The sequence below is a fragment of the Aquila chrysaetos genome, chromosome 20, assembly GCF_900496995.4.
Source record: "Aquila chrysaetos chrysaetos chromosome 20, bAquChr1.4, whole genome shotgun sequence".
NCBI lineage: Eukaryota > Metazoa > Chordata > Aves > Accipitriformes > Accipitridae > Aquila > Aquila chrysaetos.
The window spans coordinates 8,361,017-8,374,496 of NC_044023.1; the positions used below are offsets into that span (position 1 = coordinate 8,361,017).

At 49.4% G+C, this 13,480-nt stretch overlaps 2 protein-coding genes and 1 long non-coding RNA gene across 3 annotated transcripts in view; 2 read left to right on the plus strand and 1 right to left on the minus strand.

Moving 5' to 3' along the window:
* The window catches only part of RHOA (ras homolog family member A), a 26,363-nt gene extending 21,781 nt beyond the window's left edge, over positions 1-4,582 (plus strand). Inside the window, exons 4-5 of the mRNA XM_030043626.2 lie at positions 2,178-2,308; positions 3,310-4,582. Coding sequence (XP_029899486.1) covers positions 2,178-2,308; positions 3,310-3,483 — 305 coding nt within the window. The 3' untranslated portion in view covers positions 3,484-4,582. The remainder of the gene's footprint in view (positions 1-2,177; positions 2,309-3,309) is intronic.
* LOC121232469 overlaps positions 1-7,759 on the minus strand; it is a 21,209-nt gene extending 13,450 nt beyond the window's left edge. The window contains exon 1 of the long non-coding RNA XR_005930935.1: positions 7,675-7,759. This is a non-coding gene — a long non-coding RNA (uncharacterized LOC121232469). The remainder of the gene's footprint in view (positions 1-7,674) is intronic.
* Positions 7,760-8,280: 521 nt separating this feature from the next.
* On the plus strand, positions 8,281-9,311 carry GPX1 (glutathione peroxidase 1). Its single transcript, XM_029996307.2, has 2 exons — positions 8,281-8,569; positions 8,675-9,311. The coding sequence occupies exons 1-2, from the start codon at positions 8,321-8,323 to the stop codon at positions 9,038-9,040; spliced, it is 615 nt and encodes a 204-aa protein (XP_029852167.1). The 5' UTR covers positions 8,281-8,320; the 3' UTR covers positions 9,041-9,311.
* Positions 9,312-13,480: the final 4,169 nt, after the last annotated feature.

Genomic DNA, 13,480 nt, shown 5'->3' on the forward strand with positions numbered 1-13,480 from the left:
GTAAGGAGCAGGAGACAGAGATACTCTTATTTCTAAGACTCAACGTCTCTGGAACTTTGATTCTCACCAGTGGGATTTGTTCACTAGTGGCTATTTGTGAGGTTTCTTATTAGAATGCAGATAACATTAAGGTAGATCTTTAGGCACATGGATTCTCTGTGTGTGTGTGACCAACTGTACTCTGACAAGAACCTTCTGTACAGTGACTGACTGGTACGTGTTTGTAATGGGTCAAAATTATGTCCGTGCGTTCGGCAGCTCCTAGCCAGGAAAAGTGAGAGACCCCTCTGCTTTGTCTATTAATGACAGGCGTCAAATTATTCTAACTGGCACTCACAAATGGGATACCAGTTCTCTCTTAAATGTATTAAACCACTGAATCCTTTGGAGTTTTCTACTGCCAGGGTGATCGCAATCACTGCAAGCTGTCCTTAGAGAGGCTTTTTTACTACACCTCTGTTCTATCTTACGGATGAACCCTGCCTCCCAGAGTTGTGTCTTAGGAAGAAACAAGAATGAGACAAAAAGGATCCAGGAAGCACAGAAATACAGTTAATGGAAGGATTAGTCCTGAATGCAGCTACCGCAATGGTTGAAAAATACCATTCCTGCCACAATTCACAGAAGGTTTGAGTAAATGAGCAAACAAAATATTGCTTAAGATGTTACAGTGGTGTTACAGTCTGACAGGGGTAATGTTTGATGGCTGCTCAGTCTCATTTCCTGCCTTGCCTCCAAAGGGTAGCAGCCATTGAATGGGCAGTTGGGTGTGAAAGTGTCTTTTTAGAAAAATCAATGCCAGCTTGGTATCTGGGAAATCCTGATCTCTATCTTCATCACTTCCACCTGATCCTGTGTTTAGATACATCTTTCATTGTCTTTGTGTCCCCCCGAAACCATTTGAGGTTTAGTTGGCAGCGGTGCTGTGGTCATGCCTGGTGCGGCTGTTAACGCCTATGTACAGGGTTTGAGCTGTGCTTACTTCTACTGCACGTGCTACTCCCCTGGCAGCTGGAGAGCTAACTAACTGACCGCCCTGGAAAACAAGATGGGTTACCGAACCTGGAGGCAGGGGGAGAGGGGGGTTTAATTAAGTCAAGCCTGATCTTGGCTATTTTTGCCTCCCTCTCCTCCCTTCCTGCTCACCAGTATCAGGGCGCCTGTGTCCCTGGAAGCTGTGGAGGGAGCAGTGAACTGCTAGATGGCTCTTCAGGTGTGCAGCATCTAGAGGCCGGTGCCCCCTGAACACTCCAGGTGCAGCTGCAGAGTTGCTGTTTTGGCTGTAGTGCAAAAACTGGCTTCAAAATGCTTGTCTAAGTTGTTCTTTCAAGCAAGAAAACAATGCCATAATAGTGAACGTCTCTTCAAAAGCTGAATGGAATTTTGTGAAGATAAAAAGGGGTTATGTAGCCTGCAGGTACATCCACCAGTGAATCTCAGATGTCTTGAGAGCTTCTGAAAGCAAAGCCAAATGTTTTGGGCTGTTCAGCACTTCCTGCTATATAGAATTTATCAAGGTTTTGCTTTCAAAAGCCCTCAGGTCTTCCATTTGCTGCTCCATTTTTTAAAAAGTCATGTAGGGAAGTTAGGAGGAAAGTTTCTTGTATATGAGCATAAATTCATTTGCTGCAGATAGGGAGAAATGGCAAATCTGCAAATGACTTACACAATGTCTTTGTTTCTGCGCATCTGTAATTAGTGTGTAGAACAACATTTCTGCTACAGTTAATGGGAGAGTTCGGAGTCATTGTTTGATGTTGCTTTTTAAAAGGAAGAAGTCATGTAAAAACTTATGCTTCAGGACTGTGCCCATCTTTAGCTTCCAGAGATAAATAAAATGTTTCTCTTGAAGCAAAATACTCCATAACACTCTACTTCAGAATTCTGCATGCTGTTCTTTGAAGTACCTTATGCTAACCCTTGTCAAGTAGCTACTGAGAGATGTAGAGAAGCCAAGAGGTCAGATGTCCTTCAGCCTTAAAATTACCAGAGACAGGCTTGTCTTTTTTGGTAATACCAGAACATGCCTATTTGTTTCCCAAATTAAGAGTAGAAAAAAGGGGCATCAGTGTAGATTAGTAAGCTAAAAGCACTCAGGCAGCAGGTAGAAGCTTTAAAATAAAATTCTCCCCAGAAGTGGGGTTTAGTACAGTCATACTTCTATTTATTTTTTTCAGAAAACATCCCAGAGAAGTGGACCCCGGAGGTGAAGCATTTCTGCCCCAACGTGCCTATCATCTTGGTAGGAAACAAGAAGGACCTGAGGAATGACGAGCACACAAGACGAGAGCTGGCCAAAATGAAGCAGGCAGGTTCCTTTCTGATAGTCTTACAATAAATGAAGAAAGTGTGTAGTGGTTGTACCAGAGCACTAAGTAGGCATCCGCAGCTTGCTGCCAGCTTTCTATGGGCTGCATAATGAACGCTTAGCCATGACAGAAACCAGAAAGTATGTATTACCTTTAATTGAGTGTTTCTTTTTTCATATTTGGAGATTCAATTTTTAGAAAAACGCATTCTCAACAATGAAAATGGCTATATTGGGTTACTAACAGTCAGCTGCTCTCTGTGCTGGAGAGCTGGATCCCTGAGGTGGTGGAAAGGAATTAATTAGCAGACATCAACACATCAAGTGCATGCACATTCAAGTTGTTCTTTATTTTGTATGTTCAGGATGAGAAAGGAAACAGTTTTGCTGGTAGGTGTTTTGAAGTGGTAACTGCAGGTGCTGTAGCTCATTCCTGGGCCTATTACTAGGTTTCATTTTCAGATTGAGTCTGAAACCCCCAGCTTGGGTATGGGACTGCAGATATTCTGCTCTGTCCTGGAATTTTTGCTCCTGTTGCATAATATTTGTTTTTATACAAAGACTGAGGCATTAATTTTTTTATTTGTTCATAGGCTTTTGTTACAATTTTGGCAAAGAGTTGCATAAATGTTTCCTCAGAAATAAGCAATCACTTGCTCAAGTTTCAAAGGGTCTTGCAGCCTTCAAGCTCAGAGGTGTTAGAAAACCAATCGTGTCCTCAAGCATTGGCGCAGTATGCAAATATACAGCTTGTCTCTGTAATCCAGGCTGAGGTGCATGCTGCATCTTGAGAAGATGAGCAAATTTTATTTTGAATCTGTCTTTATTATTTGAAGGATCACTCTCAGGGGAGCAATTAATTATTAACAAGCCAATTAATTATGTGCATTTAATCCAGAAATTCCTTTGCCTTTGTTGGGAAGCCGGGTGGGAAAGGGAAGACTGGTGCACGCCGGTGTGGTCTTGGATTGTTCTCACCTGTTGCTTTTGTGCTGTTACAGGAGCCTGTCAAACCCGAAGAAGGAAGAGATATGGCAAACCGCATTGGTGCATTTGGGTATATGGAGTGTTCGGCAAAGACCAAAGACGGTGTGAGGGAGGTTTTTGAAATGGCCACTAGAGCTGCTTTGCAAGCCCGGCGTGGCAAGAAAAAGTCCGGGTGCCTTGTCTTATAAAGTGTGGCCAGAGGAAGATGGCCAAAGCAGCACCCTGCACTTGAGTAATTTTGAAGTGCTGTTTATTAATCTTAGTGTATGATTACTGGCCTTTTTCATTATCTATAATTTACTTAAGAGATTTAAAAATCGAGTCATCTTGCTACCAGTATTTAGAAGCCAACCATGATTTTTATAACAATCTGCATCAAATTCATCTGTGCACCCAAGGTTAACCTCAACATTCCTCTAACAAACCTTTTCTGCACTCACAGGATATGCCAGGCGCTAATTGAAGACAATTCTCTATCTTCTTTCTTCTCTCTAGAAAGAGAAAAAGCTGTCAACACAGAGGATTGGTCTGTAACTACTTTATAACTAACGTCCTATTCTAATTGAGTACAACAGTTACATGGCTGTATGTGGAATCAAGTGTAGCTTCAGTGCTATCACATTTAGGAAGATCTGATTTTCATGGCTCAGTGGTGTAAAACATTAGTTTGAAAATGTGATCACTCTGAAATGACCAAGTCCCATTCAGCTAAGGAAAAGTGAGGGTTCTGTGGTTTCATGTTAGTTACCTTTTAGTTACTGTGTAATTAGTGCCAGTTTAAATGTATGTTACCAAAAATAAATCTATTTACCCCAGCTTAGATGTAGTATTTTTTGTATAATTGGATTTCCTAATACTGTTACTTGTAACCTCTGCGTTAAGGTGTTCTGGGTTTTTTAAGAAACTGTATTTGAAAATAAAGTCCGATGGAAAGCAGCTGATCCTCTTCCCCTGTTCATTTGTAAGAGTCTGACCCATTTGAATGATTTGAGTGGTCTGCACACCCAGGAGGAGTTTTTTCCATGACGTGCCGTAGGGATGAGAAAAGACAGCCTGCTCACACTCAAAGCTTCTGAACTGTTCAGTTGCCTTAAGTTCATTGCTGGACCCAGTTTCAAAACTAAAAAAAAAAAAAAAATGAAACTTTTTGTGTAAGTTTGGTTACCATGTAGTGATCAGACTCCTAACCTGTGAACTTCTTGCTGTTCTGCAGCTGACTAAACTCTTTCTGTATTTTCATTTTTCCAACAACTAATAGAATAAAGGCAGTTTTCTAAGCTCCCTGTATCCTGGTGTCTGTATTCCTCACTCTGGGTTTTTGGCCCAGCGTCTGACAGCCTGAATCAGAAATACCATTTTTGATACAGCTGTGATAGGATTTGCTGAGCAGTTCCAAGGGCTTTAATACTTATTTTTGTTTCCCAGTGAGTGACACCCACCCGCTGCTCGCAGCGGTTTCCAAATGCTGCAGCAGAGCAGAGGTGGAATCCCTCGCCCTGCCTGGCCCCTGCGGTGAGTGGCAAAGCTTCCCGGGAGCTTCTTTAGATACTCAAACCAGATGAGAGTACGTCAGTTGAGTTGAATTTGCTGGTCTTGAGCATGGGAATGGATGAGCAGGAGGAGGCTACATAGGAGGGGAAGGTAGGAAGAAGGGAGAGGACAGCAGTGTTGCTGTAGACGCATGCAATGGTATGCAGCGTGCTGGTCTGCCCTGTCGTGTACTCCACACGCTGCACTGCAGCATGCGTGAGATGTTGCACACAGCAGCATGCTTGCCATGCTGTTTTCTTGAGGGATGCCTACAAGCGCTGCAACAAGGGATGGGCCCGAGGTATGGGCCGTTGTGCTGCACCCACGCTGGAGAGCAGCTCCTGCTTCTTCTGGGTGAGAAATACAGAACAGCAGTGTGCATCTCCACACTTGCACTGGTATTTACAGAGCTGCTGTCGAGCTGAGAGGCTCTCCCCATGGGACTGGGCAGGAGGGAGTCCAGCTGCTGACGACAATCTGTGTAAGTGAGCACCTAGCTGTATCTGAGTAATGTCCTAAAAAAAATGTTGCTTTTTTCTTTTTTTTTTTTTTTTTTGGACAATGTTACTGATCCTGCAACAAAGGACAAACAGACCTGGCTGTGGGAGCACCCCATACCTCTGGGTCCTTGTCCTCCCTCTGCAGCCACAGACACCCCGGAGTGAAGCGTCTGGCCAGCCTGGCAGTAGCGGTGGCACCAGTCCCACCCTTCCCTCCTTCCTCTCCTGGGTGCCTGTTCTGCCCGTGTGGGGTGACGGGGTTGAACAGAGCAAGAAGTTCCCAGCTGCAGCTGCAGGCCTGCCCAGGAGGATGTCATTCTCTGCCCTGTTAACAAACTTGCTCACTCCTCTGCAGTTCCCTTTTTTGGGGGGGTTTTGTTGTTGGGTGGTTTGGGGGGTGGTTGCAGTTGAGCAAAACTGGGGTTTTTCAGTCTTGCAGAGCCTCTGGGTTGCAGTTCTCTATGGTCACAGTTACAGAGCAGCTCTTCAGCTGCTCTTCAGTGGTTTTGAGCAAGGTCTGCATGTTCCTCTAGACCCAGCTCATGGTTTGTGTATCAGCTGGCGCGCTTCCACCCAGAAATGATTAATTTGTTATCCCAGGTTTAATCTAAGCTCTCGTTAACCTACAGCACCATCTCCCCATCTCCTCTGTCTTGTCCACCAGCTGGTGTTAGGATTGCAGGCCTGGCCTCCCTTTCTCGAAGTTCAGACGTCTTGGTAAGTCACTGTCTGTCATTCGTGACCAGAAGCTCCAGCTCCCTCTCCTTGTCCCTTGAACCACTGGCATCAGAGCAGAAGCCTGCTTAGGAGCATGTGGTTATTAAGCCATCTGTCCTCAGCCTTCCTGCTTTCCAGGGCTGGCAGCCTGGCTCCCTTTGGGTTCCTGTTGCATCTGCCACCTCTGGAGGCCACCTTTGTTCTGGATGAAACTGAGGACACAGACAGCCAGACCAGACCTGGGAAATGAGAGCTCAGTGCTCACAGAGAGTGATCCAGCCAGGCAAGGAGGGGTGAAAGGGGCAGGGGAAAAGCTAGGAGCCAAGTGCCAGCCCCCTGCCTAGGGGAGGGAGTTCGGTACCGGGAGTGGGGAGAAGATGTGAGCAGGAGGCCAGAAGGTGTGTTTTGCAACCTTTGTGGTTACTCACTGCTGTTGCTGTTAAACAGCAACCTTCTGACCTCACAGGACAACCATCACTTGTCACACACCTCAAAAGAGGGTCCCTTGAGCCCATCTAGTCCCTTGGGAGCTCCTCGCACTCCTCTGGATCCAAGTTCAGCTGGCTCTCCAGAACGTGTCCAGGCCCAGGGCATAGCTCTGAGCCAACGAGGAAGTTCAGCTCACTTGGTTTCCTTAAAACTCCCTCGTCAAGGAAGGGAAAGCCCTAACCTGCCTTGTCTGAAAAGGGCAGGGCCCCAGAGGTAAACTCTCAATTTCAGATGAAATCCCCAGGTCCAGCCTAAGGATTGAAAGTGCCAGTCTGAGCAAGCGTCAAAAGGAGAGATGCCTCTGTGGCACTGCCCTAGAGATCACCCTGAAGAGAAATTCCTCTTCTTCAAACCACCGTGGCTTGCCATGCTCAAGGGGTGGGTGAGGAGTCGGCGTGGACTGTAACCGTCGATTGACTCAAGACCAAACATGGGTCACATGCCTCTGCTCGTCCCATCAGCCATTTCCTGGCTGCTCTGATCTCAGGATGCTTGTTGTGGCTCCTGCTATCAGTGCTGCAACAGGCTGCAAAACTTTCACGTCCCTGTAGATGCAAGATAATCGGGCGAGTCCCCAAAACTCAACGCAGCCAGGAGCTATTCCAGTTCCCAGTCACGGGGACAGGTGCCAAGAGCAAAACCACCAGATCCTGCGGTCACCTGGGAACCCAGACCAGAGATGCAGCGTTATATGGTGGCCTGCTAGTGACAGCTGGTGCTTGTGATGAGTCCTTGCTACCAAGCATGAAAGAGAACAGACAGCAGCAGAGGGGGGCCCTGAGTACATCCCCCCCCCCCTTCCCCGTGCTCTGGGGCCCAGGCAGCGTTGGCTGGGGGCCAGGGCTGATAAGCAGCTGTCTGACCTCGGGGCTGTTGTGGATGGAGCTCGCTTGGTGCAAACGCTGGCAGGAGCCTCGGCAGGGGCTCCCCGCTTCCCCGTGGGAGCCGTGCTGAAGCTGAGGCCCTTGCTCTTGGTCCCTGCTGAGGTGTGCTGCCCCACGGTCCCTGTTGGTCCCACCCGTGGACATCACTTCAATGCCTGGTGCTGGACCTGCCTCTTCACAGCGTGCTCTGGAGGAGGGTGATGTTTCGGCACCCAGACCTGTGGAGGAGTGGCTGGGCTACGTTGCCTAGCGTGGGTACAGGCTGCCTTGAATCCATGAGAAAAAGAGCAGTTGCTACCGCGTGATTTAAAACTCCCTAAAACACACCAAAGCAGTAAGGCAAGAAATGGAAAAGCCAGGGATGGGGAAAGCGACCGCTGAAGGGAGGCTCTACCAGCCTCAAAGAGGTGGAAAAATTATAAAAGGAGACTGAAGGAGGGAATTTGTGGCCCCTCTTGGACCCCCCTGGTGCACAAACGGAAGGTGTTTCTCCCCCCAAAGCGGCTCTCGTTGGCAGTGGCCCCCGGCACTCGGGTGGCCTTGTCACCGCGAGGGTTCTAGCTCCTGGGACCACTTTGCGTTTTGCCGCTTTTCCACCGCGTTTCTGAGAACCGGTGACGCTTCCCTGCCTATTACCCGTGGATGCATAAACCACCCAATTCTGAGCTTTTAATTGATCAGAAAAACGCCAAGCCTTTCCGTGAGGATGGGGAAAAAGGCAGGGGGGCAGCCGGTGAGGGTAGAGACTCCCCGTGGTCCCGGGGAAGGCTCCGAGCGGGAGGCAGGGCGGGCGGGCGATGCCGCCCGGAGAGGCGGTAAGCGGCGGAGGAGGAGGGGTCCCGGCGGGCGGGGCGGAGCGGAGCGGAGCGGCGGGCGGGAAGCAGGGCCCGCCCGCAGTGCCGGCCATGGCGGCGGCGGCGGCGGGAGCGGGCGCGGTGTCGGGCGGGCTGGCGGGGATGTCGGCGCGGCCGCTGGGCGCGGCGGAGCCGCTGGCGCTGGGCTCGCTGCGGGGGAAGGTGCTGCTGGTGTCCAACGTGGCGTCGCTCTGAGGCACCACCACCCGCGACTTCCTGCAGCTCAACGAGCTGCAGCGGCGGTACGGCCCCCGCGGGCTGCAGGTCCTCGGCTTCCCCTGCAACCAGTTCGGGCACCAGGTAGGGCGGGGGCGGCGGCGGGGCCGGGGAGCGGGGGAAGAGCCGCCCGACCCGGCTGGGCTCTCACGGGCTTCGCTCGGGGCGGTTTTCTCTTCGCGTCCCTAGGAAAATGCTACGAACGAGGAGATCCTGCTCTCGCTGGAGCACGTTCGTCCCGGCAACGGGTACAAGCCCAATTTCCTCCTGTTCGAGAAGTGCGAGGTGAACGGGAAGAACGCGCACCCCCTCTTCGCCTTCCTGAGAGAGGCGCTGCCCTTCCCGCACGACGACCCCTCCTCGCTGATGACCAACCCGCAGTACATCATCTGGTCCCCCGTCTGCCGCAACGACATCTCCTGGAACTTCGAGAAGTTCCTCATCGGCCCCGACGGCGTGCCCTTCAAACGCTACAGCCGGCATTTCGAAACCATCAAGATCCAGCATGATATTGAATTGCTTCTGCAGAAGGTACCCAGGAATGTTCTCGAATAAAGCCGAGCGTCGCAGCGTTCGCGGCCCGGCCCCCTCCCTTCCTGCTCAGCTCGCCGTGCTCCTGCCCGTTTCTCTCGCAGGGGGCTGCTGCTCTGGCAGAAATCCCAATGTCTCGTGCAGGTTTTGCTTATGATGGTGCACCTTCCAAATTCTTGAAGTGTACCTGATGTTTTCAAAAGTTGCGTGTGGATGTTTGGGAAACTATGCCAGGGAAAGCAGCTGTGAGTCTCAGTAGCTTACTGTGATTCTCTGAATAAAAAAAATACATATACTTTCTTGACGGCTGTGGCTTGATAAATCCGGGCAAGTTGGGTAAAGCATGGTGGCCATCTTACCTGTTCATCAGCTCGTGTGGGTGCTCACAGGGGCTGACTCAAAGCACTCGAGCGCGATAGCGCAGTCAGGCTGAAATCTGAATGCAAACCTAGGGCAGTGTGATGGGCAAACAACATCTGCGGGCTCTGCAAACTGTGAACCAGTGCCACATCTTGCCCTGCGCGTAACGAGCTTGGCAGAGCGGGGGGGTGGCAAAGAACAGAAATACTTTGCAAAACTGCTTACTGGACCTCACTTGAGGGTTGCCTGTGGAGGAAAGACACGGTGGCACATGGCCAGGGTGTGATTTTACACTGGCTGACAAACTCCAAGCTTGGCTACCAACGACAGGCCGCGACAGGTTAATAACCGTTCAGGCAGGTAGATGAGCGATTCCGCAGCCTGCGCTGCTCCAGCCGTGCTGGCAGAGGGCTTGGGGAAGAACAGCTCTTTGGCCAAGGCCCACCTTGTCATTTGGCCTCCATCAGCAGATGCCTAGGGGGGACCTTAGAGCAGGAGCACCCGCTGTCCCTCCCCTTGTCGTGGAGCCGCTGCCCCCTCGCTATCTCCTGTCTCTATCCCATTTTGCATCGGTGGTAGCCCAACACGGATCTCTACATAGTCACCCAGTCCTACATGAAGCCCGTATGACCTTTGTGCATCCCCAGTGCCTTGCAACGCAGGGAATCACCCAAAGAACTGGTTCTTTTGTGTTCCCAGTGCAGAATACCAGTGCATTCAACCACTTCTCCCACGGAAACTGTGCCTTGCCTCAGAGTGTCCTTGTTGCCCTTTGGAATTGCATGTGACAAAGTGCGGGTGCCCAGGGTTCAGGCAGTATTTTCTTCTTTTTATTCCTTCCCTAACAGTTTTTTGACTCCTGCCAACCATGGAGCTGACAGGTATTTCATGGAGCTGTTAAAATAATCCTGACATGTTGTTGCTGCGTGGGAATCCTGGGTTTACAGTCTGTTGCCAAATGGCTGGAATTAGGGTTGGTTTCCCCTGGAAAATAGCAAGCCTGTGCCAAATTTCACCTGCCATCTTACTGCCCAGTGGCTCAGTAAGCAGGTAAATTTTCACTCCTTAAATGGCTCTGTAAGCACGTTTGCATTACAATGCACTCCTCACGAGGCCTCATAGCACTGAGTATAAACTTGGTGCTGGACTGAGGAGTACTCAACACAGACTAGAAACTCGGGCTTTCAAAGGGAAGGCATAACACTTTCAAGCATCAGTGCACTGTTTTCATACTTAAAAACACTTGGGATTTGAGGTTCTTTGCTTTTTTTCCTGTTCATAGCTTCTCACCTCACCAATTCACTGCTTACTGTACCTACATTCAGGGCCCCCTCCAGTCTGAGGAGAGACAGTGGGGCAAAACCTACAGCCGGCTCCACCCTGCTTGCTGCTGCCCCTGAGTCATCGATCTTTGAACTTGGATTGCACAATCCTCACCGGGCTATTTCTTAACTTCCAGTACGGCTTTGTGGAAAAAAACAGGATGTTTTCAGTAGCTATTTCAGCTTTGGAGCAGAAGCTGCTTGATTTGGGGGATTATTTTTTCAGTTGAATCTACTTCCCTCGTTAATGCAGGATGTTGAAATATGTGGAGAGTCTAGAGGATCATGGGCAGCAGGAACTCACTGCATTGAAAAATCTTTCTCCACACGAGCTGTGGCACTTCCTCAATCTTGACTCACCAAACTTGAGCCATTTAAGTGGGACCTTCTTTGCTTTGCCTGTTCCCCACCGCCGTGGGGGAGCCGATCCCAACAACTGCTGCTGTTCCAGTGGCACCCCTGCCAGAAAGGGTCTATCACTGAGCCTGCCGGTCAGAAAGGCATCTTACACCGTGCTTATTCAGTGCTAATGGCCAAGGGATTTATTTACCTTCCGGCTGCTGGGGCTGTGCTAGCAGAAAAACAAAGCAGCAGCTCCAGAACAGATAGAGCCACGCCAGCAGAAGTACAGTGACGCGATTCCGGGATGAAAATTAGCCATGCCAGCAGGAAAATCAACGATTCCAGTGTAAGCACACCCAGCAGGAACTCTGCAGTGTAGATAAAAGCCTCCCAGCCTTGTTATCCCCTGTCTCATTTCAGCATTCTCCAGAGTAGGTGGCTTCTGGGGTAAAGCGGGCTGCGGTGGAAAGGGCAGCCTGCGGGCTGGAAACCTTCGGCAGCAACACCCGTAGAAGAGCACAGCCCCACACAGGCTCTCGCGCCCAAACATTATTTGGTGTTGTGACCAGAAGGGATGAAAATGTTTCGCTACAGGTAGCAGCTCTATGCTGAGGGTAGACCTGAAGAATCCCAGGTGATTCCTCAGGGATTATAAAATGGCCAAGTTCTATTTCTGTAATTTCAGAAACAGACTGACTCAGAAGGTAACCTTAAAATAATACTACTTTAGCACACATGGATGCTTCTGTGGCTTGAGGACGTTGTCCTTTCAACATCTGGTGTCTGCCACATCTACACTCCTACACTCTATTTTTTTTGTACACTTTTATTGCAAACAGCTAAGCCCTGCTAGTGTTCACCCTGCTTTTCCATTCTTCTACATATCAGAGTCCCATATATCCCCCTCCCTTTCTAGAGAATGTTTGGTCCCCCTCCTCCCGCCCTTAGCTGCTGATTGTTGCCATCAACTTCTTAAATCTTTAAGCAAGTTCAGGTATTTGAAGCTGTCAGGAGTGTTAACTAGCTGCAAAGAAGATTATTCTTCCTGCCCCTATCTCCCTCTCCCAGGTTCCCTAGTGTTCTGCCCACCAAACCCTAGCACATCTCTTGAAATCATGGCTGATGAGATGTGGTGTTCAGAAGTGTTTACTCAATGGAAATGCCGTCCAGTGGAGCCTAAGACTTTTCTTACTCAGCCCGTTAAATGTTCTTTCAGCTATTTAAAACCCCTTTCTCCTCCTGCTGAGCTTTGTTGCACCCACTAACTTGTAAGATAGCTTTTAGTCACTGTTTTTGATCATTGTCATTGTAGGGCAGGTAGGAAACACCTGCCTCCAACCGGGTGGCACTTGAAAGGGCTTTGTTCCTGTCAGTGCCACTCTTGCAGCGAGCAGCCATCTAGTTCAGCTGGAGACAAGGGCAGGAAGCCGAATGGCTGAAAGGAAAGTGCTTGAGGAGACAGGAGAACACAGACACTCCCATCTACGGTGAAACTGTAATAATGTCATTTCCTAGTACTGAATTAGAAAGCTTTGAATGAGACCATTTTAATTGTTTATTGCATTTTCTATTAGGAGTAGGTAATTCATTAGCAGAGTGAGGTCAGCCACATAAGCATTATCTCAGAACAGCTGACTCATTTTAAAAACACACCCAATCTTGCCATAACAGGGTGTGTTAGTTCCTTAAAGCCCAAAGGGGCCCTGCCCTTTGAGAAAAACAGGAGTAAGTAACAGGACTCAACTCTCACTGGAAGGAGAAAATGGGTCTTCTTTTTCAGTGTTAAGCAGATGGACTTGCCCTGCTGTCAAAAACATAAAAGGCCTTTAGCAATTTACCCTGGATAGCTGCAGCACTGCCAGGCCTGGCTGGCAGGAGGTAGAGCCCATCTGCCCACCACGCTGCTGGACACTGGCTGCCCAGAAGAGTGCTCCCCTGCACAGACAGTCACAGCCCCAGCACATCACCCTCTGCCTTTTTTTCGGTGAGGTAAATGGATTTCTTCGGTGTATAGGTTTAAAGCAGGTTTTTAAGTCTCTAAATCATCATCTGAATCCTCCCCAATTTTCCCACTTCTGAAGGACAGGCTTCCTAAACAGCACAGGATATGCTACTTGAAAGACAAATGCCTAAATTGCTTCTTGGGAGAGTCTTTCCAGAGACACTTTCAAAACTCCTGAGTGCTCTTCAGCTGGTTACTCAGACCCATTCTCCCATCTATTCCTGTAACAATTTGAAGCCTCCTTCCCTAGCCAACGCTCTGACCAGAGGCCTCCATGAAGTCAGGTGCCACAGAAAATGGAGCAGGTAACACTGAAACCACAGAGTCCGCACCAAACACTTCCACCACCTGCTTTGGAGGAGGCCTCTCCGGGAGACCCTCTCGGCCACGGAGCCACCTCGGGGACGAGGCCCACCCGCCGCGGGGATGAGGCCTCCC